Genomic DNA, 26,956 nt, shown 5'->3' with positions numbered 1-26,956 from the left:
TGAGCTCGCTGTACCAGACCTTCTTGGTCTTCACAGCGGTCGCTGGACAGCAGAGTCTCCCACTGCTCCGCACTCGGGTTTTGTATTTTGGGGACCACGTCTATCTTTTGGCAGGCCCATGTGATGTGATAGAGAGTAGGTTTTCCGTCGCACCAGGGACATTTGTCCGCGTATATGGTAGGGTGCATTTTGTTTAGTATATGTAGGTTTGGGAAAGAGCCTGTTTGTAATTGTCTCCAAGTGACAGCTTCCTCTCTGCTGAGAGATTTGTGCGGTGGGGGATACCGCAATCTTCTGCCTCTGTAGTTTTGTAGTATGGCCGAGTAATCCCTGGGTGCTGGCGCGAGTTCTGCGGGCTCATCGGATGCTCGGAAAGTAATGTATCCTCGAGCTATCCTGTCGGCCTCTTGGTTCCCTGCCACCCCCGTGTGCCCCGGTACCCACACAATTTTGTGTGGGATCTTGTCGCTTTGTTCTTCCTGGTTTTTAATTCTGTCGCTCGCTGCGAGGAGTATACGGAGCGCGTGACGACCTATCCTGCCATTCATGTAATTTCGGCAGGCTGTTTGAGAGTCGGTGAGTATTGTTAGCGACCGCCCGGTTCTATAGCCCTCCGCCACCGCTAGAGCAACGGCTACTTCCTCGGACTCTGCAGCTGTGCAGCCTCGGAGAGACGCGCTGGTCATTTCGCGTAAAGACGAATCGACCACCGCCGCCACAGCGATTTTGGTGTCTCCTCCTCTCCAAGACGCGTCAAAAATGAAAGTCAAACAGAAACCGGATACAGCTGGCGTGGCAGAGCGCAAGAGATTCCCCAGACACACACAGGAAACGATTGCGTCCACATGGACCAGTGCACAGTATATGTGGTGTGGTGTGTTGAACACTAGACCCATTTCAAGATTTTCTCTAGTACCATCGACAACGAATGTGTTATGCCCGTAAACATTTCATGCTTACTCTACTCTCAGTTACGGGAGAGGCAGAGATTTTTTTTCTACAGCCAAAGTTCGGATACTTTTCTAACAGAACTCGTATATGATCACCTGATAATAATATCTTCCCAACACTAAAAAATCGCAGGCAACTGCATACAAAAATGAAAGTGCTCTGCAGGAATAAAGAAAGTTATTCTTTCTCATATCATTTACCATGCCTTAAGAAGTTTCATAGTAAAACGTATCTCTCCTTCGTTTTAAATACATTCTCAGCAGCATCCAAGTTCAGGTATTCTTCCGCTATGTTGAGGTGCGCGAATATCTGAAGCGTTATCGCTTGATTGCCGTAATTTTTGTTTGTGGTGTTGGTAGTATTTTTTGCATACTGTATGACCGGGCCACAAAACAAATGTAGAATAAAGGCAATAGTAGTTGATACCCAGGCGACCCCTTATGTAGTATTTGCTCTTAAGAAACACAGTTCCTGAGTACAACTCATTGACAACCCTGCTATATTGATCCTTCATTCATACATTTTATTCCTTATCAATATATTCTCTGCATCAATATATCACTAACTGGCTCTTATTTAACCACTTCGTAATACTGTATATATGTTGATAAAGGCCTGATTTGTGTATGGGCCCAAACATCGGAGCCGAGAATCACAAAAAAAAAAAATTCTAAAGACAATTACAATTCTGCCTAATGCGAAAGCTCAGCGCAGCTTTCTCGGTGCCTCAGGCTGTGTAGGCTCATTGTTTCGCTTTGCTGGACCGTCGGAACGTCTGCCGACGATATTAGTTCGATAGTAATACTAGCTGAATAAGACAACGATGCGCAGTGCACAGCGCGCGAGATTATGCATATTAATCTGATAGCATTATTAGTTGAACACTGCGACGAAGTGCAATGCAAAGCGCGACAGTGTGTTGCAGTTTAACACGAGGCATGATCGGCTGCTCATTGCTTCACTGTAATGAATACCATGCTTTAAAAAAATACGGTGATAACCTAGTGCTCGCATGCGGTGGCCTGCGAAGGTAATCGGTTCGCGGCGCAGCGAGTTCGAATCCCAGTCGCGGCAATATTTATTTATTTATTCATTCATTTATTAATTGGCTCGGTTAAATCGAAAGTGGCGACGTGGTTCAACGTACAGTACGGTCCATTGTTAAAGGGAACAAGTGATCGCGTGCCCTCCGCGCTTCACGAAACACTGCCGTCCAGATGCGGCGAGAATAGGCGGCATCAGGCGCATGCGCGGAACGACCAGCCACCATGCTTACTGCGCATGCCTCTTGTGCCGACAATTCTCTCAAGTTCTCGGCAGCAGCGCTCCGTGAAGTGCGGAGGCCGCGCGATGGCATGTTCCCTTTAACAGTAGACCGTACTGTACGAAAGGGGGCCCGCTGAAATCAACTGCTCTAGACGTGCGCATGCTCTCCACGAGGAGCTTCCGGACGACGATAGCCGCCTGCTTCTATTGATATTAACAATTTTCAGCATGCACGGTCGGGTAGCCGAATTCTCCCAGTAAGGGTCCTAAAGTTCGGCATCATATTCATTTGAGCTCCGCCTTGAGCAGTTCGTTTTGCCAGTCTGACGCTTGGCCAGTTTAGCCGACCGATCGAGTAAAAAGCGCATCACTTCAGCTCGTGTGCTCCTGGATTTTGAATGCGTGGCGTGATCGAAACGAGGCCGCCAACCTTTTAGCCCGAGGTTCTTGAAACCGGGCTCAGGTGGCCTCGGATGCGGGATTCACGAAGGAGCGCATGCACTCATTCAGTGAGCTGACCCAGGCATACAGAGCCTCACGCCAGCTCTACCCTCCGCCCCACCCCTCCCTAGATAACAGACACGCAACACTCTGGCGCAGATTACAGACACACACTCTCCCCTCGCCCCTTACCCTAGCCCACTATCATCCCTCCTTCCCTACTCCGGCATGCGCCCTATGCCCAGAACCCTTCGCCTCTTCCCTCCACATCCTTTCCCTCTGCCCGGCGGACCCTCCACCGCGGGACCTAGAGAACCTGAAGACCTGGGAGGACTGGGAGACCCTGCTGCGCTCGGAGGACCCGGCCGTGCAGACCATCGCCACCGGCCGGGCTGCCAGTGTTATGGACCTCAGGAACATAAACACTTGAGTGGAGTGGGGTCGTGCGGGGACCCTGGGACGTGCCCCGAATTCCTGTTGTAGTAAAGTTCTCTCTCTCTCTCTCTCTCTCTCTCTCTCTCCCTCAGACATTGTTGCTAAAAGCTTTAAAGCTACAGGCATTTCGAATGTAATGGACAGAACAGAAGATGACTACACATATGAGGGTGATAATGACTACGGCGCGAGCAGCGGTGACAGCGACAATAAAGAACCGTAAAGCTATTTAGAACTAGGCGCTAGATATAGCGTCAAACTATGATGCACAGCAAAGTTATGGTTATGGTTTATGGGGTTTAACGTCCCAATGCGGCACAGTGAAGTAGCTTCCCCAGAATATCGCTTTAAATTTGAAGTCAAAGGTGCCGCTTTCTGGTACGGGCCGTATATCGCCAAAATTCCGAAAAAAAAGTGCTCGTCTTACCTGCATACATACGGTAATTAAGAGAGGCAAAGACCTCAAAATACAGAAAGTAGCCCGAAGTGAATTTTGCAAATTCCATCTTTGTCCTCAAGGCTTTCTGCAGCTATCATTGTTTTTTGAAGGGCGTCGTGCCTAAAAAACTCATAATAATGCCATATTTGATTCGGAATTAAGCAGTATTTGCTTCCTCATCTCAGAGAAAATGTTTAATGTCTGCATTATATATTCACTTTCAAGGAAGGAATGTGGCAGCTTCACGTCGAAAGCTCGAGCTCTGAAGAGCTGGACATCAACATCCAAGTCAAATCTCAAGCCAAGGACCCTGACGACGAGCCGATTCGGGCGACCTGCCACATGGCCAGTCTGACTGTGGCGAAATTCGGGGAGGCCATCATACTGGCCCAGGTCAGAAAGGGAAAGAAAATCGTCTTGAACGCCGACGTCACTGCCGAGGTCACCAGGCCAAAAGGACACCCCAAGGTTACGGTCGAACTAAAGGACGATGGTCACGGTATGAGCCTTCCATCCCGGTTCATGCTTAATCTCCTCGAACTAGAACTTGGCAATTGTGCGCCATATGCCATAACAAAGTATGGGCGGTTGCGATAGAACAAGCTAAGAAACATAACACAGATATATTACGAGAGCGTCAACGGCAGGAATAAGGCATTTAGGAGCGCAGATATGGGTGCCTAATTGTGCGCCCGTGTCCTTCGATATCAGAAACACTATTTTGGGGAAACGCGAACTACAATGCCCTCTTGGTTCACAGGAACGGATGAGAAGTTGTGCTAAAGCAAACAAAACTACGTAACTTTCTCTCACGTGGTGTCAGAAAACGATAAAGTAGTGTTGAATTTTCTAAAATACTCTATAGATGTCGAGACCTTAATAGTGGCCCTAATGGTGTAGTAAATATCAGTATCCTGCACTGTTGTCTAGACAAAGTGCTTTAAATATTTTCGGTCAACATAATCTGCTTTGTTAAGCCACTCAGAAGATGAACTGCAAAGCATGATGATTTATTTAGATAGGCAGAGCAGAACGGTATTGGTCTAAAAATTAACCTGCACAAAAACAAAGTAATGTTTACCAGTCTCGCAACGGAACAGCAGTTCACAATTGGCAACGAGGTGCTGTAGGTGGTAAGGGAATCGTCTACTTAGGGCAGGTAGTGACCGCTGGTCCAGATCATGAGAAGGAAATAACTCTGAAAACATGAACGGGGTGGAGCGCATATGGCAGGTTCTCTCAGGTCATGAATACAAGTTTACCGGTATCCCTCAAGAGAAAAGTATACAACAGCTGTGTCTTACTGGTACTCACCTATGGAGCAGAAACGTGGAGCTAAAAGGGTTAAGCTTAAGTTAAGGACAACGCAGCGTTCTATGGAAAGAAAAATAATAGGTGTTAAGTTAATAGACCGGAAGCGGGCGAAGTGGATGAGGGAACAAACGCGAGTTAATGACATCCTAGTCGAAATCACGACGAAGGAATGGGCTTGGTCAGAGCATGCAATGCGAAGGCAAGATAACCGCTGATTCTTAAGGGTAACGAAGTGGATTTCAAGGTTAGGCAAGCTTAGCAGGTGATGGCAGAAAGTTAGGTGGGTGGATAAGATTAAGAAGTTTGCGGGGATACGGTGGCCGCAGCTGGCAAAGAACAGGGTTAATTGGAGAGACATGGGAGAGGCCTTTGCCCTGCAGTGGACGTAGTCAGGCTGATGATGATGATAATGGCAATTATGAAGCTGCTTAAGTGTCAGAATAAGTTAGAATGAAATGTACTTATGACCCATGTATTATTGTGACCAGAATATTACGGGATGCGTGTTCTCCAAAAAAGGTTTACTGCAGCTCTACCTCGATTCGCAGTTGCGCGGTACCGTTACCAAAGGATAGCACATGCATGCCCCCTTATACCTTGACACATTTCAGGCTACTGGCTGACTTGACTGAGACGAAATAATTTTTTCCCGCGCACTAGCGTCCCGTAAACCATTCGATCACGACAAAACGTGTTCAACACGTGTCATTCTCAATGGCCGTCCTAAAGCACCAATTGAATGCGGGTGGAGAAGAACTGGTTTACGCATTCCACAAAGCTGCGACAGGCTGCTGTTAATTTGGGCATACTGTTCTAGCGGATAATGACAAGCAAAAACTGCAGAAAAGTTCACTGTATGTTATCTCACTTAATGATTTTTGGTTTTGGTTTGGTTTGGTTTATGGGGTTCAACGTCCCAAAGCGACTAAGGCTATGAGAGAGGCCGTAGTGGAGGGCTCCGGAAATTTCGACCACCTGGGGTTCTTTAACGTGCACTGACATCGCACAGTACACGGGCCTCTAGAATTGAAAGAGATCACTGTAAATATTTTGTTCAAAAGTGTTATGCCGTGGTGTCACATACCCAGAAATTCTGGACAAGCGTATTTTTCAACGGGAGGTTGTTTATGAACACAGTTTTTTTACATATCATAAGATTGCACTGTTACAAACAATATATTTGCAGATCTTGTCTCGGTAGGTCAGTAAATTGGTTTTTGAGGAAAGTAAATGGCGCAGTATCTGTCTCACATATCTCGGCGGACACCTGAACCGCGCCTTAAGGGAAGGGAGGAAAGTGGGAGTGAAAGAAGAAAGAGGGGCCGTAGTGGAGGTCTCCGGGATGTTTTCGACCACCTGGGGATCTTTAACGTGCACTGACATCGCACAGCACGTGGGCGCCTTTGCGTTTCGCCTCCATCGAAACGCGGCCACCGTGGTCGGGTTCGAACCCAGGGCCCAGGTCTCCCGCTCGGTAGACGAGAGCGTTAACCACTGAACCGCCACGGCGGGTCACCCATCGGCAAGCTTGTAGTTTTTTGCAGTAACGTTTTTGCTATCGTCAGAACGGTCCCCGTTAGTTTTATATGGAAATCTTTACTCCGTGTGAACGACGGATAAAACGTAACAGGAAGGTGGTCTTGTCCCCTATACGACCACAAGAAGGCACACATTCGCATCAAAAAAAAAAATTTTCAAGCTTCAGATACAGACACACGGCGAGTCGCGGGTGGAATTCGCCCGCGAATTCGCCCATCAGAAAACTAAGTGGTACCTACGTTCGTCGTTTCTTAGATTAAAAAGGGACTTAGGATGTTTTATGACCAAACGCGGTGCTTTGCCTTCGAGGGCCTTTACTGAACATACAATATATACCATTCTAAAACTGCAATACTTAGAGACCAATACATAAAGCTTCCCTCTTATGTATCGCAAAGGCGTGACCACTCTTTCAAAGTCTGTGAACTTTCTTTTAAAAGTGACGTTTTGCGTTATTCTTATTTTGCGCGCACGATAAGAGACTGGAATGCTTCGCCACCACATATTGAATTGAATTCTCAGTTGAACCGAAGCGTGGCCTTGAGGTAGAGCATCCGCTTCGCATGCGGCAGGTGCGGGGTTCGATCCCCAGTGCCACCGGGTACCCACAGGTTTCTTTAATTGGTACAAGATTTCCCCTGGCCTGGCGCTCGGCTCTTCTAGGGTGAGATGCTTGGGAAAAGGGTCTACACCACAGCTGCCTTGACGGATCAGAGATAAGTTCCACCGCCAAGCAACTCTATATCCGCCTCGTGCGTTAGAAGCCCAACTTGTGGCCCTATTTCTCTGTGATTATTTGCCCACAGTGACAGGGTTTGAAGGCGCAGGCTCCTTTCCCAAGCAATGCAACTCTACGAAGCCGAGCACCAGGCCGGGGCATAGCTTGTACCCATTTTGAGAAAACCGGTGGGTACCTGGCCGGCGGCGGGAGTCGAACCCACCACCTCCCGAAGACGAGGCGAGTGCTCTGCCACGAGGCCACGGCTGCGGTAGAATTGAATTTTCAGTTGTTTCAGTCGGAGAAAATGATGCATTTTACCAGGTTTTGAGCTTGTGATTTCTATTCCTGTCTCCCCTGCTGTAACGTCTCAATAGGCGATGCAGGTAACAAATGAATAAAAATAAATAAATACAAACTTCAAGCAATACAGCAGTTAAAACAATGAATGCGTCGCGATGAACCTTCTCTGATGAAACCGGTTTGCTGAATTCGAAATTAATAACGCCTTTTTGTTTCAATTTTTTTTTCATCACTTTAAACGAAGCTACTGTACTTGATCGCCCTCACTTTAGGTCCAGACATACAAGCGAACGATGGCATGTACAGCGGAGACTTCGTGCAATTTGTCGGGGCGGGAAGGTACTCCGTCACTGCCCATGTGTCAGGCCACAACAGAGTTAGACTCGTGGACCCCAGTCCTGGTTCTGGCAGTACCTTCACCACCACAACCATGCTTACTTCATTTACAGGTGAGTTTCTAGGTCACAGGTTTTTAATCCAGAAGTACGTTTAATTAACGGCTTCCTGCTGCTGAAGGTCGCAGGCGGAAACAGATAGCCCATAATATTGCGCCAATTCCTCATCGTTAAAAGAAATTGCCCCAAACATTTGATAGACCTATTATATTTCCTTACTGGTACGATTGTTATGACAGCACCGGCTAAATTTCGGCAATGATGACAGGAAGTAACTGCAACATGCTCGGCAAGGCTTGTGGCCCCCTCTCTCTTTTGTTAACTATATAAACTACAAGCGCTTCGTAATAGTGTTCAGCGATTGGACCAGAATGCACATGAGAGAATAAGCAACTGACGTCATGATTGTGATCGTTTTTTCGTTGATAGCCCGCGCTTATGCATCGCTCGGCGGCGAACCTCGTTCCGGTATCTCCGTTCGTGGTCATATTGACCACTGAAAGCATCTTCCTAGATGGGAACCTTACCTCTACACTTTCCACCCCACTGACTCAAGATGGCTGCTGTATAAGCACAGAATATAGATTAGTTTAATTGGAGTAGACTCCCGGCACCACTAAAGTATCGCGGTGGAATAACTCAGTAATAACTCAGTCCGACAGGCTGCAGCAAAGCCTGCCGAGCAAAGACCGAAGAGAGCACTCGGAGACTGCGCCAACAGGTGCGGCCGCTACTAGCCATTAAGGAGTCAAGCGAATTGGTATTATTCTTCAGATATGCTAAATTTGCGGGAAAGAACAGGCAAAACACATGTTATAGGACGAGCGCAAGTGACACGGATGTTGCGCCCGTCCCGTATCCTGCCTTTTTTTTTTGTATGTTCTTTTCGCGCAACTCTGTCATGTCTGTACTGTTCAGGAGATTCCTTGTCTTTCGTCGTTCACATACAGGCAGTGCGACGCAGAGTGATGAAGGCAAAATCGCGCTTTTCTCTGATCTAAAATCGACGGCTTTAAATTCAGTGAAACTGCTGAAAATGTTAAATTGTTGTGTGCGAATTTCATTACGATGCGAGTATCGTGGCAAGCACGTTGTAAACAATGCCTCATTTTCTACTATTCGTCAGAAGGAGCGTTGTAATAAAACTTCGGAACTTCCGGAAATAGGAATAAAGTCTCGGATCTCGCACTTCCTGTTTCTCGTTCTTCGCCTGTGGCTGTCGTTACATTTTATAACATTATTGCAACACAAACTAATCTCATAGACTCTGCAGCGTCTTTATTCTCTGCAGACTCTGCAGCGATTTTTATTAAAATAAACACTTCATCAAGAATGCTTATAGTGCCAGCGTACATGCTTCCGATAATACTCATCACTTTCCGCCCACCAACTATCTCATAAATTGCACCCCAAGCAACAAGCAAGTAACTTTTTGCTCACCGCAATACAGATACCATTCTACAAATAGAGCTGCTGATGCAAAATCTTATTTCAAGCTGATGTTAACACTTTTTTACCGCTGGAAAACTGGCAATTTGAGATTGGTACGTGTGAGTAAAGAATTTGTTCAAGTATAAATTAATATAATTTGGTTTGGTTTGGTTTATTAGGTTTTAACGTCCCAAAGCGACTGAGGCTATGAGAGACGCCGTAGTGAAGGGCTCCGGAAATTTCGACCACCTGGGGTTCTTTAACGTGCACTGACATCGCACAGGACACGGGCCTCTAGAATTTCGCCTCCAATGAAATTCAACCGCCGCGGCCGGGATCGAACCCACGTCTTTCGAATTTGGTTTATTAAGCACCACATTGTGTAATATAGCACACTTCATAAGGCATAATAAAAAAACAGGTTATGCATCGCTTACAAAGAAGAAAATCTTGATTTGAAAAATTTCAGACTCGGCCAAAATGCACAAAAGTAACAAATATATTCTCTCTGAAAAGAGGGAAAAAAAGTGTAGAATTTGTGTAGTGTAGAAGTGTAGAAACTGTAGATTACTAAATAGATCAAGTTTTTTTCTTAGATATATTTGAGGTAATAGCCGTAACGCGCTATTCTGGGAATAATTACGCTTGCACATGTACCTATCTTAAATTTCAATGCAAAGTTCGGATGTTTCAAAATGAGTAAAACAGCAGTGTTTTTGGGAACATTGAACAGGAGATGTAGCAAATTCTCAATATACAATTCACTACTGTGCTAATTTATATAAAGTAATAAAGAGATCGAAGCGTCGGAGCAATCTTTCGAAGTTCTAGGCTATTCAGGGGCGCTGTTTCTCTTTACTTCTAAAATTTCTCCAAGAGGTCCATATTTCCAAGCCTCGAATTTTTTCCACATCTTGCGACCAAACTATACAGTCTTGATTTAAAATTATCTGCATTAAAATTGGAACAATGAAAATGATAACATCACAAGCATGACAGGACGATGTTACCTTCTGTTATATCACGAAGCGTGGTCGTGTGCAGATGTAAACACAAATAGTTCTAGTTTTCCTACAGCTCGAACTCTTGCAGGGATTAAAAAAGACGCAAAAAATTCCATGCAGAACCGGACGACGACGCTGACTACGAATACAGGAAGGAGGACTTCGTCGTCGTCAACACAACCGCCGAAGAGCAAAACGCGACCTCAGCAGGCACAGAGGTTGGCCCTTTCCAGAGGGTAGCATCAGGAGGATCGTTCCAGGTGACGGAAGAAATTCTGGAGGAACAGGTACCTCCTGGAGACATACGGGACCTCGCTGCGCCCGAAATACGTCCCGAACAGAACAACACTCTCCTGGTGAAGCTCACTTGGACGTGGCCCGGAGCTCACTTGTCGACCGGCAACGGTAAGCACCGAGTGAGAATGTGAATAAATACCGTATATTGCCGCGCATAAGTCGACGTTTTTTTTAAACGTCCTTTCACAGTTTGAGGTCGACTTATAATCGGAGTCGACGTATATGCGGTGTCTTAAAGTCGGCCTATATGCGGGGTCAAAAGTACTTTCGACCCAGTCATGGATAATATCACGCCCCGTGCGCTCGTAATTCGATAATAGTTGTCGGACACGGTGCGAAAGTGGATCTGCTTAAAAAACTTGAATTTAATTAAGATATGCTGCAAAGGTTTGTTTTAATACGATAGCAACTTGTTATCGACAAACCAGCGGCAGCAGTGGCTCATAGGATGATGATCGCGAATGTGTCCTCGCAAGCGAGGACGAGTCAGAGATGTCTCGTGAGCGAATAAATGTTTCTTTATGACTCGGCCTTCTGAAAAACTTTTTCGGTGAGCTAGGACCGCAGGGTGTGGCACGACGACCTGAAATTGGAGTCTATTTTTTTGCCCAAAGGGGGTCGCGAGTTGGGAGTCGACTTATAATCGGAGACGACTTATAATCGCAACTATACGGTAGTTTGGAGACGCATGCGCTCTTCACCTGAATATGTCATCGCTTTGCATTTCTGTCATAACTCATCACGTGATCTTGCGGAATCGCATGCGCCGGAGAACCTGCGATTATGGCACGCTACTTTCTTCCATACCGAGGAATGTAATATTTGAGCAAGAAATGTCAACTGCAAAACAAAAAAAAAGGAAGTGCATTTCTTAGTGTGATGTAGACGAAACAAATGATTTATTTTATTGAACAAAGAATATTTCAGTCAGAAGGTCCGCTTAGGAAGCCACGGAAACCAGAAGATCTATGCATTTATAAACTGCTCCGAATCTTCTATGCGACAGGTGTTTAATATTGTTTCTTTTGGAGCTGTCATTGTGAAGGAACGTTTTGTCTCAGCGAATTTCTGCATATAACAGCTGATAACTACATTTAGAAACATCAATGAGCTCAGCTTTGCCAGAAAACTTTATAAAACTGGTGAGTGATGGGCTATCGGTCAAAAGGTCTCCACCGTGCATGTTTTAAAGGCAGTTTTTTTTTTGTTAAACTTCTGGACAATCGTACGATAATCGCGGAATTATCCTGAATTTTTGGAGTAATTCCCCGATAATCGCAGAATTATTGCAATAATTTTGCAGCTTAATTGCGCTTTCCACTGCCTTCCCTGTGCATTTTGTATTACGTGCATGCATACGTAATTAGTAGGTCTGTTAAACTTCTACAATTTGACCTGTATATTTTTTCACGTTCTTTTTGAAATAATACGGCGATCGTAGCGATAACATTAGGCTAACATGCTGCGATCGTTACGATAACTAAAAGGAAAGAAAACAGAAAACACAAGGAAATGATTATTTTAAAACTTAAACAAACGGTCTTTACACCGGTTAGTATGAAATGCTGCGGAGGAATTCAGCCTAACATGCAAAATAATATTAAAAATACTAGCAATTCGTATTAAAAGACTCCAATACTGCAAAATAGCTCATAAAACAAAAAACGCATGCGTGAAACATATTTATTGAAAGATCAGTCTGCTAATCCATACCAGGGGGATGCTGCAGGGCATGATTCAAGTAACGTACCTAAGAAAGGCGTCCTCTTCTTGATCATCGATGGTGGCCTATATCAAAATAATAAAGAACGTTGCAGCAGCTAGATTAACAGAAACACACATAACGATATCTTAAATTCAAAGAAATATTTAGGCTTCCCTAGAAGTGCGATTATTTTAACTATAATCTACAGGTTAAAAACCCAAGCAAATTATTCTGAACTAAAATGTCCTCAGTTAATGTCGCAACATCGCAGTGAGGAGAAACTGACATTATTTGGTACAACTGTTTTCACGGTTCCTTGTTTTTTTAAAAAAAAAAGTCCGTTATAACGACGGCATAGCCCCTATGTTCAAACTCGAAGTTCCGGTTAAATATTGCGACTTCCGATATTCTACTTTTCAGCTTCATCCATAGAGATCCGTGCCAGTAAAGATGACGCAAGCCTGAAAGCCGACTTCGAGAAGCAAACAAAAATTACAGCAGCCGACGTCGTCGAAGGCAATCTCGACCCGCTCCCATCCGGCGCCAAGCACGAAGTTACCGTGTCTCTTCCCAAGGCCTTTTCCACGCCTCGATCCGATGGCGCCGTCAATTGGCGGGCATTCATAGCGGCTCGCGTCTTCAACAGTGACGGGCTTAATTCCACGACTTCGAACATTGTACCCGTGTCTCACACTCCTCCCGACGTGACGACCACCGTTGCTACGACAACACAGGCAACGACAATCGAGGCAACCACAACAGTGGCGACAACAACTGAGGCGACCACAACACAACCGACCGCAACACAACCGACCACAACACAACCGACCACAACACAACCGACCACAACACAACCAACCACAACGCAACCGACCAGAACACAACCGACCGCAACACAACCGACCACAACACAACCGACCACAACAAAAAATGTCACCGTAACAGAGGCTACAACTACCACTGCCCCATCTAAACTTGCAGATGGTATTCAAGGCCGGCAGACCTCGGGTTCCTTTACGAAACTATGGGTGTGGATCTTGATTGGTGGTATTGCAGCCGTTATCCTGATAGTCATCGTGGTTGGAGGGCTGATGAAAATGAGCTCGAAAAACGTCAGTATCTACAACTTCCTCATGGGCCGGTCACCGCCTACAGCACGCGTACCTGCATAGCGCTGTGGCCAATGATGTGTGTGGGATAGAACTGTGACTGTCTAAACCGCAGTTCGGCACATGCATCCCTGTGTTGTATGATGAACGGGATCACAGTTTCGTGAACACCAATTATCGACCAATAAAGAACAGCGTTTTGCAGATACATCAAAATGCCGTCTCCGGCACAGCTGTGTTCTAAATAGGAGAGACCCACAAAACATATTTCACTCATGCTTCGCAAAAAAAAGGACAATCAGATGAAGCATGGGTGAGAAATAAATGGTTTCACTCTGGTCTTTTGCAGGACCGACTTTTGCTAATACATTTCCAATAATGGGCCGACTACTTTTGCTGCTTGGGTTGTGTCACTTGGTGCGACAGGTGAGAAAAAATATTGCAGGGGACATTCAAGCCGCGCCTTAAGAATATAGGACGCGATAGCGTAATGGATTAATGACCATATATACTGAATTGGTAGTTCTCTACTTTATATTCATAGGTCCCCGGCAGTCTTCATACAACTCCTTGCGCAATGGTGCAGGGGTAAGCGATGCGCCACGGCCCTGGTATGGTAGGTGCTGCCGCCGATGAATTTTGTGCTACCGAGGTTGCGGTTCTCGAGTGACCAGTCATTAATTTAACTGCCACCTGTCATGGTGGGCACTTTGCTTACTATCCGGTGGGTAGGATGTGATGGCGCCACAAGCTAACTTGACCTAGGTGGCCCACGTGCCTAATAGGTTGCTCTCTGGGAACCACCTGCCAGAGTCATGCCCGTGATTTCTCGCTCATAACACCGACACCGCATTTTCTGGAGAACGAAGCCTTTAACGTGGGGGGCCTTAATAGTAACGCAGATGAGCATAGAGAGATAAAGCAGATTTACGTGTAGTGAACGCAAATTGGGGATAAGGGGCCTGAAAGCAGGCGGTGCAGGTTGAGCTGGAAAGTGATGATCAGGGCGCGGCCGATTAAAACAAGACAGAAGACAAACACGGACAAATTGCTTCAACCAGTGGATATAGCCTCTGATCTCCATTCGAACACGGATGTCCATTTTACAGGGCGTGTACATGTGGACTGCACATGTTACGGACTGCGTATCAAAGCCAGCAGAGATAAGGGTGACACAATTGTGTCGCTCCATTAAGGAGGTTCTCCATGCCGCAGAGCCTCGCACTGAAGTGCTTTTTGAGTTTGGAAGGAAGATTTTAGCGTACTAGAACGAGTAATGCCTTCGCATCACAAAAAAAAAAAACCGGCATAGTGATACAAAACCCAAGTGTGGAGCAATGGGAGGGTCTGCTCTCCAGCGACTGCCGCGATGACCAGATCGGTTTGATACGGCGAGCTCAGCTGACGGCAGCATCCAGTGGAGCCCTGGAATAGGGGCAACCGACCGTTGCGGATGGACTCATCTGACCACATAAAAAAACCTTGTGCTAGAGCCGAATAAAGTTATCCTATCTATCCTATCTATCTATCCTTCTAGGTTCCCTTCTGTTCTGGTAGAAACAAGTGCAGCATTGGCCGTTTTCGAAGCTTTAGTTTCACTCTGCTAAGTAAAGCAAGGTATCGCCGTGTGTGCAACATCACAAGCATGACTAGCAGGTGGCGCCAAGAGAGCAACCTAGGGGAGAGGTTGGCCACCTAGGTCACGTGACCTTGCAGCGCCATCACAATCTGCCCACCAGATAGTGAGCAGACGTCCCACCGTGGTAGATGACCATTAAATTAATGATTGGTCGCTCGGGAAGAGCAACCTAGGCCACACAATGCACATCGCTACAAGCGCCTGCCATCCCAGAGGAGTGGAGGAGGAGGAGGTAGAAGAGGAAAGGCAGGGGGTTAAGGGAGAGGAGTGGCGCATCACTTAACCACTGTACCACTACGCTAGGAAGAGTATGGGGACTGCCAGGGACCTATGAATGTATAAAAATAGAGAGTGACCTCCTGCACATACGGCAATTACCCAAATACGCTATCTCGTCATGCCCTTATGGCGGAGCTTAAGTGTCTCCTCTTTTTCTTTATCCATTTATATCCTAAGAAAGAGAAGAATGTGAGCCCGTCTATTTAAAAAATTAACGACAGCACGAAACGAAGATAAGTCAAGGACAGGACAAGCGCTGCACTTGCAAGTGAGTAAGGCCAGAATTCGCGTCATCCATGAACAACAAACTGCCGTGCGCTAACACCTTAGAATCACATAAAGGCCAATATTACACTGAGTGGGCGAAATAATGTTTTTCAGGTCACCTCAAATACCTTTTAAAAATGAAGTTCTTCTAGATAGCAGACGAATCGCGTACTAATGCGTGTGCTCCTGCTCCATATGTGCACTTCATCGGCCTTCAGGGTCTCCCCGGAAATTTTCCCTCTTCCACGTCCTATAAGTTGGCACCATTGTGAACTGTCCTATAAGCTAGGCGCAATTGAGAACTGAGACCCATTACTACCCGCCGCGGTGGCTAAGTGGTTAGGGCGCTCGTCTACCGAACCGCAGTACCCGGATTCGAACCTGATCGCGGCGGCCGCGTTTCGATGGAGGCGAAACGAAAAAGGTGCCCGTGCGCTGTGTGATGTGTATGCGCATTAAAGATTCCCAGGTTGTCGAAATTATTTAGCAGCCATCCACTTCGGCACCTCTTCTTTCCTTTCTTCTCTCACTCCCACCTTTATCCCTTCCTTTGCGGCACGGTTCAGGTGCTCACCGAAATGGGAGACAGATACTGCGCCATTTCCTTTCCTCGAAAGCCAATTTTCAATTTTCAAGCATACCTAGCGTTTCTTGCGGTGCTGAATCAAACGCACTCCATAAACAGACGAAGCAACGAAGTATTCCAGACAAATTTTAAAAGGAGATTAAATACATAAATGCAAATTTTTATGCGAACGCTTTTGCTATGGTCAACAGCGATCCCCATTGGTTTTCTATGGCAGTCTTAACTGATCAATGCCAGCGCTGGAATCAATACAAAAGAAAGATTTTGCTACATATGAGAAGAATGGGCCATAATGTTTAGTATTTCCAAATCAGTACCTTAGTCTTTTCCAACTCTCAAAATTTCAGTCCAGGAATATTGGACATGACGATAATAAATTGCGCATTTACATAGTGAATACGCGAATCTACCGGGCTGTCTACTCAGAAACACCGGTGCATGAGCTCTCGTCTGCAATTCAGGGAAATATTAACACATTATAGCGACAACCACCGCTTTTTCCCGGCCCCTGCAAAAGGGCTGAGTAAGACGGAGGAGCGATCTTTAAGGCGCCTGCAGACAGGTACTCTACTCTGTCCTGCAATAATAAAACATTACGATCCTAACACGGATGGGCGATGCCCACACTGTGGGGAGACCTGTGATATCTTCCACATGGTGTGGGCATGTACTCAAAATCCCCACCTCCCCCCTTCCCCTACCCCTTCCAGAGAGGCATGGGAGACTGCCCTCCTCAACTGCTCCTCGCTTGAGTCCCAAAGGGCTCTGGTGAAACGGGCGAGAGACGGGGCCTCGTCGTGCGGTGTCCCGGACTAGGGACGCCGACCATGTAGCGGGGCCACTCTGTGGCTCCCAAACTCTTTTTCATAAAATAAAAGTTTTCACCACCACCAGCTCTCGTGAATGCTATCCACGAACCAGATATCGTCATTTGCTCAGCACTCTCACTAGTTCCTCTTTCTCCGAGTGCCTACCTGCTTGTGTTTGGAACAGATTTCACAACAAAAGTGTAATACCCGGGAAAAACTATTACCGTATTTGCGCGCATTTATCGTGAGCAGATTCTTTTAGACAGTGTTATCAACAGCACACCAACGAATACAGAGCCAGTGCCTGAAAGAACACCTCCAGTTTCCTCTCTGAGCGCACGGCTGGGACAGACTGCTTTTCTCACAGCAACCCAGCTTCCGCTGAACCGAATGGTACGTAGACCACTCCATTCTTCCTGTTTGCTGAGCGAAATCGCCGTGTGATTTTGAGACAACCCCATTTTGTACCCGCATGGCGTAAGTGGAAATATGACATTCTGATTGAACCAGTATTTTGGTTTTCACGTGGCCGTTTCGAGCAGAGTCTGGGCAGCATTCAGCAAAACAATACAAAGGAGAGTTCAAGCCTAAGTCTCCTATCTGTATACCACAGTCACCTCCAAAATTCAGAGACGAGGACCATTAAGCAAGCAAAACACTTGACACCTGACTCCCCATACAGCCTGCTTTCTGTCCGCAGCACCTTGTGGAATGTTTCGGGAGCGGTCAGATTTAAATGTAGGCGAAATGCAAAAACGCCCTCACACTCACATTTTGGCGCAGGTTTGGGAGACCCAGAAGGTCTAACACCAATGCTAACAACTTCCTTCACCGATCGACGATAACATGCTTTGTATATTTCGGGCGCCGAAATCCATCATCCTTCTATTGTTCCTGGTATCAGATCATGAGCAACTTTGTACATTCGAGGGTTCCTAAAGACAATCTTGTGCCTAGCAAATTTTAGCGGGAATGTGTGTAAGCTATTTTTCGTTATCTCACAGTGAACAAGGTGAACATGTCCGGACATTTCCTATTGGCGACCGCGTTCGTATGGCTGCTGGTGAAAGCAGCCTCGTTGGAGATTGACTTGACGGATGGCGGCTGCAAGGACATGCTGATATCTATCCACAAGGATGTCCCTTACAATGAGTCCATTGTCCAGAACATCAAGGTAAAACGGAGAGTTGACCTAGTTGGTACATACTGCTTGGAAAAAAACAGCGCTGAGACGAGGGACACAGAAAGAAGAAGACAACAGGACCGATGCAGAAGACAACAGGACAGCGCCGACCCTGTCGTCTTCTTTCTTTTTCCCTCGTCTGAGCGCTGTTTTTTTCCCAGCAGATCATCAAGGTAGTGAAGCTGAACTGCGGATCATTCCTTTATGACCTTTCTTTGACTGAAATAAGCATGCGAAGCTTGGAAGCCTTTTCACAGACTTAAGTATGGGAACCATGAAGCCTAAACTGAAGAGGTTGTTGTGCAGCAGATTAAGGAATTGTATGAACCAGTTCTGTGGGGCGAAATGTACAGTTCTTCACAAGGAGATCGCTTCCCTCCTGGTCCTGTGCCAACAGGCACGTGAAATGCAGGAAGTCAGTGGTCACGCCGTGTGGGGAATGCAGGGGTGTTGGGGAGATACTCGATATAGTCGTACTCACGGTGGTTGGGGCAGAGAGGGCAGGAGGGGGGGGGGGGGGGGGGGGCAGGGGGTGATGTGTACAGTAAGGCCTTTTCATGGTTGCAATTGTTCCAAACCTGTGGTTGTAATTCTTCTAAATCTATTTCATTAATGTGCACTAAAAAAAACTAGTGTTTAAAAAACGCTTGAGGTTCGCCTTTAAATGCACAACGCGAAAGCGTTATCGGGCCACCGCCCTTTACCGTCAGCCGCTTTCAGCAGCCACAGGTGGGGAGGGGGGTTGCCGGTTCTCCCCTTATCGGCAGCCGCTATCAGAAGCCGTGCACAAGAAAGGGAAGGGGTGCTGGCTCCACTTTTTGACAGAGCAGGGGCGCAAATCCTCCGCCGGGCGCTCTTGGGATTTTTCACCCCGACTAGGGTTTTCCACGACGCGATGGAATCACGGTAGCCTCCTACTGTGCCGACGCCAGCCACTACGACGACGACGCAGGCTTTTCCATCTCACGAGTTTCTTTACACTTTCGCTTTAAAAACAGTCAGTACAGATCCATGCAGGATGCCTCATAATACAGTGGATGGCCCTGAAGCCATGCTGGTAATAAGTAAAGAATTTGTTTTTCCCTGGGTGATGACCACAATGTTGGAATGTATACTGTTGTGTTGCAGTGTCTTGCAGCATGTACTAGTTCGTAAAACACAAGTTCGTGAAAGCGCAAAACACCTAAGATGACCATGTGAATGATAAAAACAATGTCTTGCAACTTATAGGAGCTGTTCCAGTCTTCGTCTGAGTTCCTGCACAGGGCTACCAATGGGCGAGTGTACTTCAAGCAAGTCACGATAAACTTTCCGAACACGTGGCCCAAAAGTAGCAACGCAGCGTCTGTATCGGGGAGATCCTTCTACAAGAGCGATGTCCGTGTCCAACTCCCCGGATCATCTCACCAAGACCGGCCCTTCACGAAGCAAACGAGACCGTGTGGGCAGCAGGAAGACTTTATCCAAATACCGCCGGCATTCCTCACCGAACTTAATGCGTTGACTACAGCGAAGTATGTCAACCCAGGTAGGTTCGTGCTGGAGCGGCCAGCGAACTGCTCTTCTGAAAAGAGCACAGCCCTGTATTAGGCTTTTAAACCCGACCTGTAGTTGTCTAGAATTTTTCTAGCCTTAAAGCTCACACTGAAGTCTTGACTGCAGTTGGTAGCAGAGCTGCTGGGAATGCACTAAATATTTGAGCACTGTTTGCTTTTTCTGACCATGCCTGTATACCTTGCAAACTTCGCTAAAGGTATGGTCAGGGTAGGATATTGGTTACTGGATTTACCTGAAATGAATACATGATGTTAAAAAGAGGTATACCGTATATAACCAGCTTTTATACGAAAGGTTCGGAGAAGCTTGCCACTAGTTCTTAAAGAGAGGTTTTTTAAAGTTTTAGGACGGCGTTTAAGACACAGGTATACCAGAAATAGCGGTCATTAGAAAACAGTTTAACGATATTAAGCAATAATTTAATTGAATAATTCAAGTAAACTTGTGATTTATGGCACTGGGGTGCGTGATTGCCATTAGAGATTTGTATCTGGCATTTTTGTGATGGGCATAACAATTTTCACAATTTTGATATCGACGTTATGCTCGGCGCAAATGGTCATTATATTTGTTGTGGCTCAACAAATTATTGATACAAAATATTTCATCAGCATTCTCAGATTAGTACTTCCTGTGAGTTCTTCGGTTCCCTGGATGGGAAGACTACGGTAGCTGACGTTAAAAAAATAGTTAATGGCACTTCATTGCCAACCTTTGCAGCTTATAGTAAAGTACTCTGTTCTGCATTTCCAATGCTTCTCCAAAGGCGCGGAAAAATAAGTTTGTGAAGTTCAGGTCACTCTAGGAATTCAGGAAGTTCAGGTCACTCTGTAGCGTAATATGAGAAATAGATGTCTTTCCACACAATGTCTCAGCTGTGACGGCGTACCACAGTTTAGTAAGTGTATTGTTCTGAAACAGGATAGCAACCAGATGATAGATTGGGGATCATTGTGTCAGCAACCCCTGTTTGCACATCGAAGAAAGTGGAGTACCTGGGTGACATATCACCTGTAGCGGTTTTGGTGCGGCGTGTGATAGTTGGATTGCTGATAACGCGCCCTGGATATAAGAACCATTCTAGATCAGAAGTCTTCTTGGGGATAGCTGGTGGTCGTTCACGTTGACTACGCGGCACGTAATACACGAGGACGATACACACAACCACACGGATGATCGCTCTTGACAGCAATAAAGTGTTTTGGGAAGTTAGCTCTGCGTACGTGTGTGTCATTTCGGAAGTACTCCTTCCTGCGCGCTACGTATTTCATTGTTCAAGTTCTGTTTTTGCGAACATGCGCCTTTTAATGCATTTCTTTCAGTGTATTACTGAAGAATCTTTGGCTTTTTGCACTTGTATTATAGATCCTGAAGACTGACACTACTAATATTCAAAGATAAAATCAGAGCCAGCCAGATAGAACTGCGCTAGTCGACCAACGCCCTCTCCTATCGTCCTTTCCTTCTCTCTCGCCTCGGCTATCTTTCGCGCCTGCTCCACGGCTGTGGGAGAGATTCTTCGTCTGATGTGTTCTCCAGTTCTATGTTCCATCCTCTTACTATGGAACACCGAACTGAAGAAACCGCAGGCGGCCGCAAGCAGCTTCAGAGATCGGTACAGTCAGCCGATCCTGGAGTCACACGAAACAATCTTCTTTGCTAGCGAGAAATTGGATTGAGGTGTTGGAAAGGCTCCCATTGCGAATCGAGCGATGCAACTGGCAGTGAACGAACAGAGAAGGCGTAGGTGAAATGAAATAGAACGAAACGTTGGGCTCCCGAACTGTAAAAGTTATCTCAGAAGGACAGGAGGTAAAACAATATAGAACAGAAAATTGAATTCCAGAGATACAAAAGTTATCTCTGGAGCACCGAAGGTAAAAAGAAAACACCTTAAAGTGTTCCACTTATTTTACTACTCTATGTTACAAGGGGTAGCAATGGATTGCTGATGCTACTACGTTATGACGGAATCTTAAGTTCTCAGCCAAACATCATAGCAGGTAGTGTACCCTCACAAGTCCAGCGTGTTCCAAGGACAAAACACAAAGGCACATGCACGAGGAGCATCAGGGGACCGTAACTAGGAGTACGTTTTATTGACAAAAATACTACGCCACTCTTCGTATGTGTCCCGTTGCCGAGATGTCAGCTTTGTGCTCCTAGTGTTTTTTTTTTTTTTTTGAGGCATAAATTGAAACTTCCATGCATTCCGAAGCAGAAGTAGAAAAGAAAAGAAAAAAAGAGACATATACCATACGCAAGCACTAGTATCAGGCTCATATGGCACCCAACAGTTCGATGCACTGTGCCCTCGATCGGCCGATCAACACTTCAGTTTTTCTAACTGTCAAGTGTGTTTTTTTTTTCGGCACTCTCTGCCCGCACAGAAAATGTTGACCCATTTATCTGGGCGGCGGACTCGGCGCCTCAGTTCAAGTGAGGCCTTATCGGCATGCATCAGACAGAACAAAAAAGGCATCGGAGCAACAGTGATTGTAGGTTGCAGAAGACAATACCATCGCACAGGGAAATGTACGGGGTAGCAACTCTACAGTCAGAGAAAAACTTGGGTAGTCAGCTTTCACTTTACAATTTTCGATTCCGCCTTCCGTACATCCCAACCTTTAACATACCTTGACCATAACATAGAAGTCAAAACTTTACCTCGATGCTGTGCGATGTTAGCGCACGTAAAAAAGCCCAGCTTCCTAAATTAATCCGGGGCCTTCCACTACTGTGTCCCTCATTGCATGTGTTTAGCTCCGGGACGTTAATCCCCAGAATTTACACTTTACAAATACTCACCAAGCAAGTCCAGCCACCGCGGTGCGGTGACTTAATAGTCATGGTGTTCAGCTGCTAACCGAAAGATGTGAGCTCGATCCTGCCATGACTGTCGAATTTTAATGGAGGCGGAATGCAGCGGCCTGTATGCTGTGCGATTTCAGTGAACATTAAAGAACCCCTTGTGGTTGAATTTAATTCGAAGACTTCCACTACGCCGTCCCTAATAGCGTGAGTCGCTTTCGGACGTTAAGCCCCGCAAAACTAAACCAAATCACAAGCAGGTTTATAAGGAAAAGAATGTCTGCTTTTTACAGCTTGCTCGAACACCATGCATCGGCTTCCTAGAGCATGCATCGGTAACACTGAATTTTACTAACGATCAAGAAGGTACCGTAGTAAGGTTATTTTCGTTCAGCGAGCTGCAACAATCACGCCTAAAACGCGGCACATTCGCAAAATTGCGTGATTTTGGTATTTTATGCTCCCGCATATGACCGCTTCTGATTCAGCGCGTCATCGCTTTTGGACTGCGCATTAGGATCTATTTTCGCCGCCCGCACGCCGACGGACGTCGCCTGCACCACCGGGGCGAAATCACCTGTCACCGTAGTTGATGGATGGCACCAATTGTGATTTTCAAGTCGCTCGTTTATCGCCAATCCTATTGTGTAGAGACGAACTTCGCGCCATTTCATATCTGTGCTCGTGCTCTTTCTGATGACATTAGATGTGCCCGGGTTCCTTAATACACGGAAAAGCAGTGTACAGAGTTACAGCAATAAATCACTCACCTGTCACTTAGTATTATCAGATCGGCACGTCAGTCACGCCCTTCGATTGTTCCGTTCGTGTTCTTCCCATGTTATTTAGACATGCCCAGGTTCTCGGCGTTTCCTCTGTGAAGCGTTGCATGCCAAGTGTATAGCCTTCAGAAGCACGGCCCATCAGCGACCTGGCTACCGCTACACCTAGGTAGGGGGCTTCTTGTAATAGCAAACATGAATCGACTTCTCAACTCCATGCAAGCCCACCTGTACCCTCGAGAAGTAGCCTCCACGAACCATCTATTAAGCTTTGCGCTCCTTAAGCATCACCCACCACATAGGTCCACAACCCCTTCGTTCATTAGAAGTCTAAACAGCAACAGGACGGCGAAATTCAATTCCAATACGCAGGAGTAAAGCGAGCTGTCCTCCAGAAGCACCACCGACCAGCCATCTGTCCACCCTATCCACCTAGCTAGGGCGTTTCTCACCCAGCGTCGAATTCCGACCAATTTTGCAATTCACGTTTAAAATCCTTGGACCTAGATCTGCACCTCTGGCTTCCATCAGGCCTACCACGACGTGAACAAACTTGCTGTGTCGCCTCTGGCTTGGAGTAGCTTTCACCAGCCATTACTCTTTCTTAATCGGTATGGCTGATAGCCCTCCATGTGCCATATGCGGGTATGGCGAGACTATACCCCACAATCTTTGTGACTGCCCTGCCTACAGCGCCGAAAGGCAGTCTCTCAGCCGTGCCCTGGAGCGTCTAGATCCACGCCCACTGACGGAAATGAAAATTCTCGGCCACTGGCCGCGGCGATCGTCGGCGGTGAAGGCCTCCAAGGCACTGGTCCGCTTCTTGCAAACTTCTGGCCTGCACGATAGGCTGTGACTTCAACGAACACTGGCTTTTTAGAGTGACTTCAATTTTCTGCTACTCTCTCCTCTCTTTCATTTTTTATCTCCTCACTCCTTTCCCCCATGCAGGGTAGTAAACCGATTATTCTTCCGGTTAACATCCCTGCCTTCCCTCTTCTACCTCCTCCTTCTCACCCAGCCGACGCCACCCCCAAAAGCACAACCTACGGTCACCCACCTCTACCCTCCAGAAATATTCCGTGTCGCGTGTGCGCAGCCTCGGCTTAATGCAAAACCATTGATGTAAGGAAAATTCAACTACTGGCATCAGGTTTCGTGATCGTCCCGTATATTTTTTTTCGCATTTCCAGAACATTGCCCCAGGTGAGTATCTTAGACGTGGTCCTCTATCTTGACGGTATGTCGATTGAACTATCTACAAAGTTGCATCCCGATAATATAAGTAGCTTCCTCCATCGTATGCAGCCTCATATCGCTATGGGACGAACTCAGTGCCTGACCGCAGCGATACCTTCCATTGTTCGAGAGGAGGAGAGTGTGTCTTCTATGTTTCATCCTTTCGCATTCAGCGGTCCATCTCTAGAAATTCTGAACCTTCCTTCATCGTTTGCTCTTGCCTCATATTTGAATTTACTGCAAAATAATGGCATTCTTTGTTACAAGCCTGTATTTATCGCCTACAACTGTGGCCGAACAGTTGCATTTCTGCCAAAAAGACGACTTATAACAGCCATATGCAAGCGGAGGATGTCCCTTATTTTCTTTTTTGGTTGTTTATTTTTGAGCTACCAGTCTCATGTGAACTGTCTCGATGGTTCTTCTCTGGAAGGGCTCTGAGACAGTTTTGAAAGTTCTGATTTAGGAAACAATCTGATGTCAAATCGCGTGGCTCGCTCTCTTGAGATCTGTGGCCGGCGTGTGGCCATAATAGTTGCTAGACTAAACCAAGGCTGCGGAGGACTGTGGAGCTGCCGTAAGTGGAACAACTCTGCAAGGCTTTACTGAACAGTATCCAGTTGTATTAAATTCGGAAAGAAGAGAAAAAAGTTAACAACGGGATGGCTCTGTTTATTGTCTTCGTCACCTCCTCAACCATAAGCCCATTTTCAACCAAGCCACCGACTTTAGATTGCTCTGGAACGTGAGATGAACCTTGTACTGAATGTTCTATGGATTTCTAATTAGGTCCGTGTGGACGCATCGATGCAGGAGAACAGCGTATAGGGATTTTAACGAAGAAGGTTGCCGCGCAACAGATGATGGATGGTCCTATAAAGCTTGAAATGTAGGCTAGGCCAGACATAGTAACGTATGGTGTGGTACGATGTCCCATGTTGTCATGATAAATTTTGCAGCGTAAAACTTTCAACACTTCTTAAATTTGGAGGGTACTTTAGCAGCACAACTCATATAACAACCGACACACCTATGCCTAATTTCATCTCAAATTTTTTATCTACCTGGACTTCTCATTGCTTCCCAGCTTGAAAAAAAAATGTATTACTGTACCTTTGTCAAGCCAGCAATGGTGGCATTGTTCAGTATTTTCACATAAGTGGTTCCCGTATGGGCCGATAGAACGGGGAGAAGCCGCGGCTGAACCGGTATCAGTAACTCAAGCTGATGTTGCAGAGTTGAATACTCACGGCTTTAGGCCGTGAGTAGGCGGTTATCTGGGACGGTTATCTGGGCTCTCAATGGCTTAGTTGGTTCCGCTTTCTTATCCTTCTTCTTTGCGGTTCCACTCTTTGTGTGCGGACACGTTTCAGCTCATAGTGGAGCATCGTCCATGCGGTGAACAATAAATGCCGCGTTGTATTGCTCAGTGCGACAGTGCGCACTTTACCGGTCAACGTCCGTCAAGCCTATACTGAACATTTACATTGCAGTATAGAAGCATTTATGCCGCAGAAGCATTGCCAGAAAAGGTTCTACTCACCTGTGGTTGCCATTTTTAATTTCGTCGATTTAATGTGTCTAGATATATTTTTCGAGCAACAACTGTTGAAAGGTGAGTGGAATATTACATTTTGCTCGTTCTTTCGCTCATGTTTTTACTTTAATTTGAAGTATGTCTTTTAAAATATCCTTTCATTCATTTTATATATTAATGGGCAAGTACTGTATTCCCCAGTAGTATAAAAGCCGGCATCCGCCATTCGGCGCAATAGCACGAAATTCCGAGGATGTCAGAACGCCGAAGTACGATGTCATAGAACTTGTAAGCGAACATGTACATACACGAATGAAGAAACTTAAGGTACTATGACATGTGAAAATCACGACTCGTAGACATGACTCGGAGTGTTTGCACAACATATGATGACCCAGCACTTTACAAGTACCGTAATGTGAGGAAGATATTTATAACGATTGCACAGCTACTATAGTTCTCCATAAAGTCAGCAATAAAATTCCAATACGGAAAGGTGTCAGGCAGGGAGACACGATCTCGCCAATGCTCTTCACTGCCTGCTTACAGGAGGTATTCCGGGGACTGGAATGGGAGCAGTTGGGGATAAGAGTTAATGGAGAATACCTGAGTAATTTGCGATTCGCTGATGACATTGCCTTGCTAAGCCACTCAGGACAAGAACTGCAAAGCATGTTCAATCAGACAGGCAGAGCAGAACGGTGGGGCTAAGAATTAACATGGAGAAAACCAAAGTAATGTTCAACAGCCTAGCAAGGGAACAGCAGTTCGCAATTGGTAGCGAGGTGCTGGAAGTAGCAAGAGAATATATCTACTTAGGGCAGGTAGTGACCGCAGATCCGGATCATGAGAGGGAAATAACTAGAAGAATAAGAATGGGGTGGAGCGCGTATGGCAGGTTCTCTCAGATCATGAATGGT

General features: G+C 46.2%; 1 protein-coding gene across 1 annotated transcript in view; it reads left to right on the top strand.

Annotated features, from left to right (window-relative positions):
- Positions 1–13,563, top strand: part of LOC149335485 (calcium-activated chloride channel regulator 1-like) — a 32,133-nt gene extending 18,570 nt beyond the window's left edge. The window contains exons 10-13 of the mRNA XM_089553931.1: positions 3,758–4,031; positions 7,679–7,855; positions 10,357–10,641; positions 12,659–13,563. Coding sequence (XP_089410057.1) covers positions 3,758–4,031; positions 7,679–7,855; positions 10,357–10,641; positions 12,659–13,410 — 1,488 coding nt within the window. The 3' untranslated portion in view covers positions 13,411–13,563. The remainder of the gene's footprint in view (positions 1–3,757; positions 4,032–7,678; positions 7,856–10,356; positions 10,642–12,658) is intronic.
- The last annotated feature ends 13,393 nt before the right edge of the window (positions 13,564–26,956 follow it).

Source organism: Amblyomma mixtum, chromosome 7 (assembly GCF_055824585.1).
Source record: "Amblyomma mixtum isolate Tamu chromosome 7, ASM5582458v1, whole genome shotgun sequence".
Classification (NCBI taxonomy): domain Eukaryota; kingdom Metazoa; phylum Arthropoda; class Arachnida; order Ixodida; family Ixodidae; genus Amblyomma; species Amblyomma mixtum.
The sequence above is the reverse complement of the archived record's forward strand: the minus strand, read 5'-3'. Positions and strand labels throughout refer to the sequence as shown.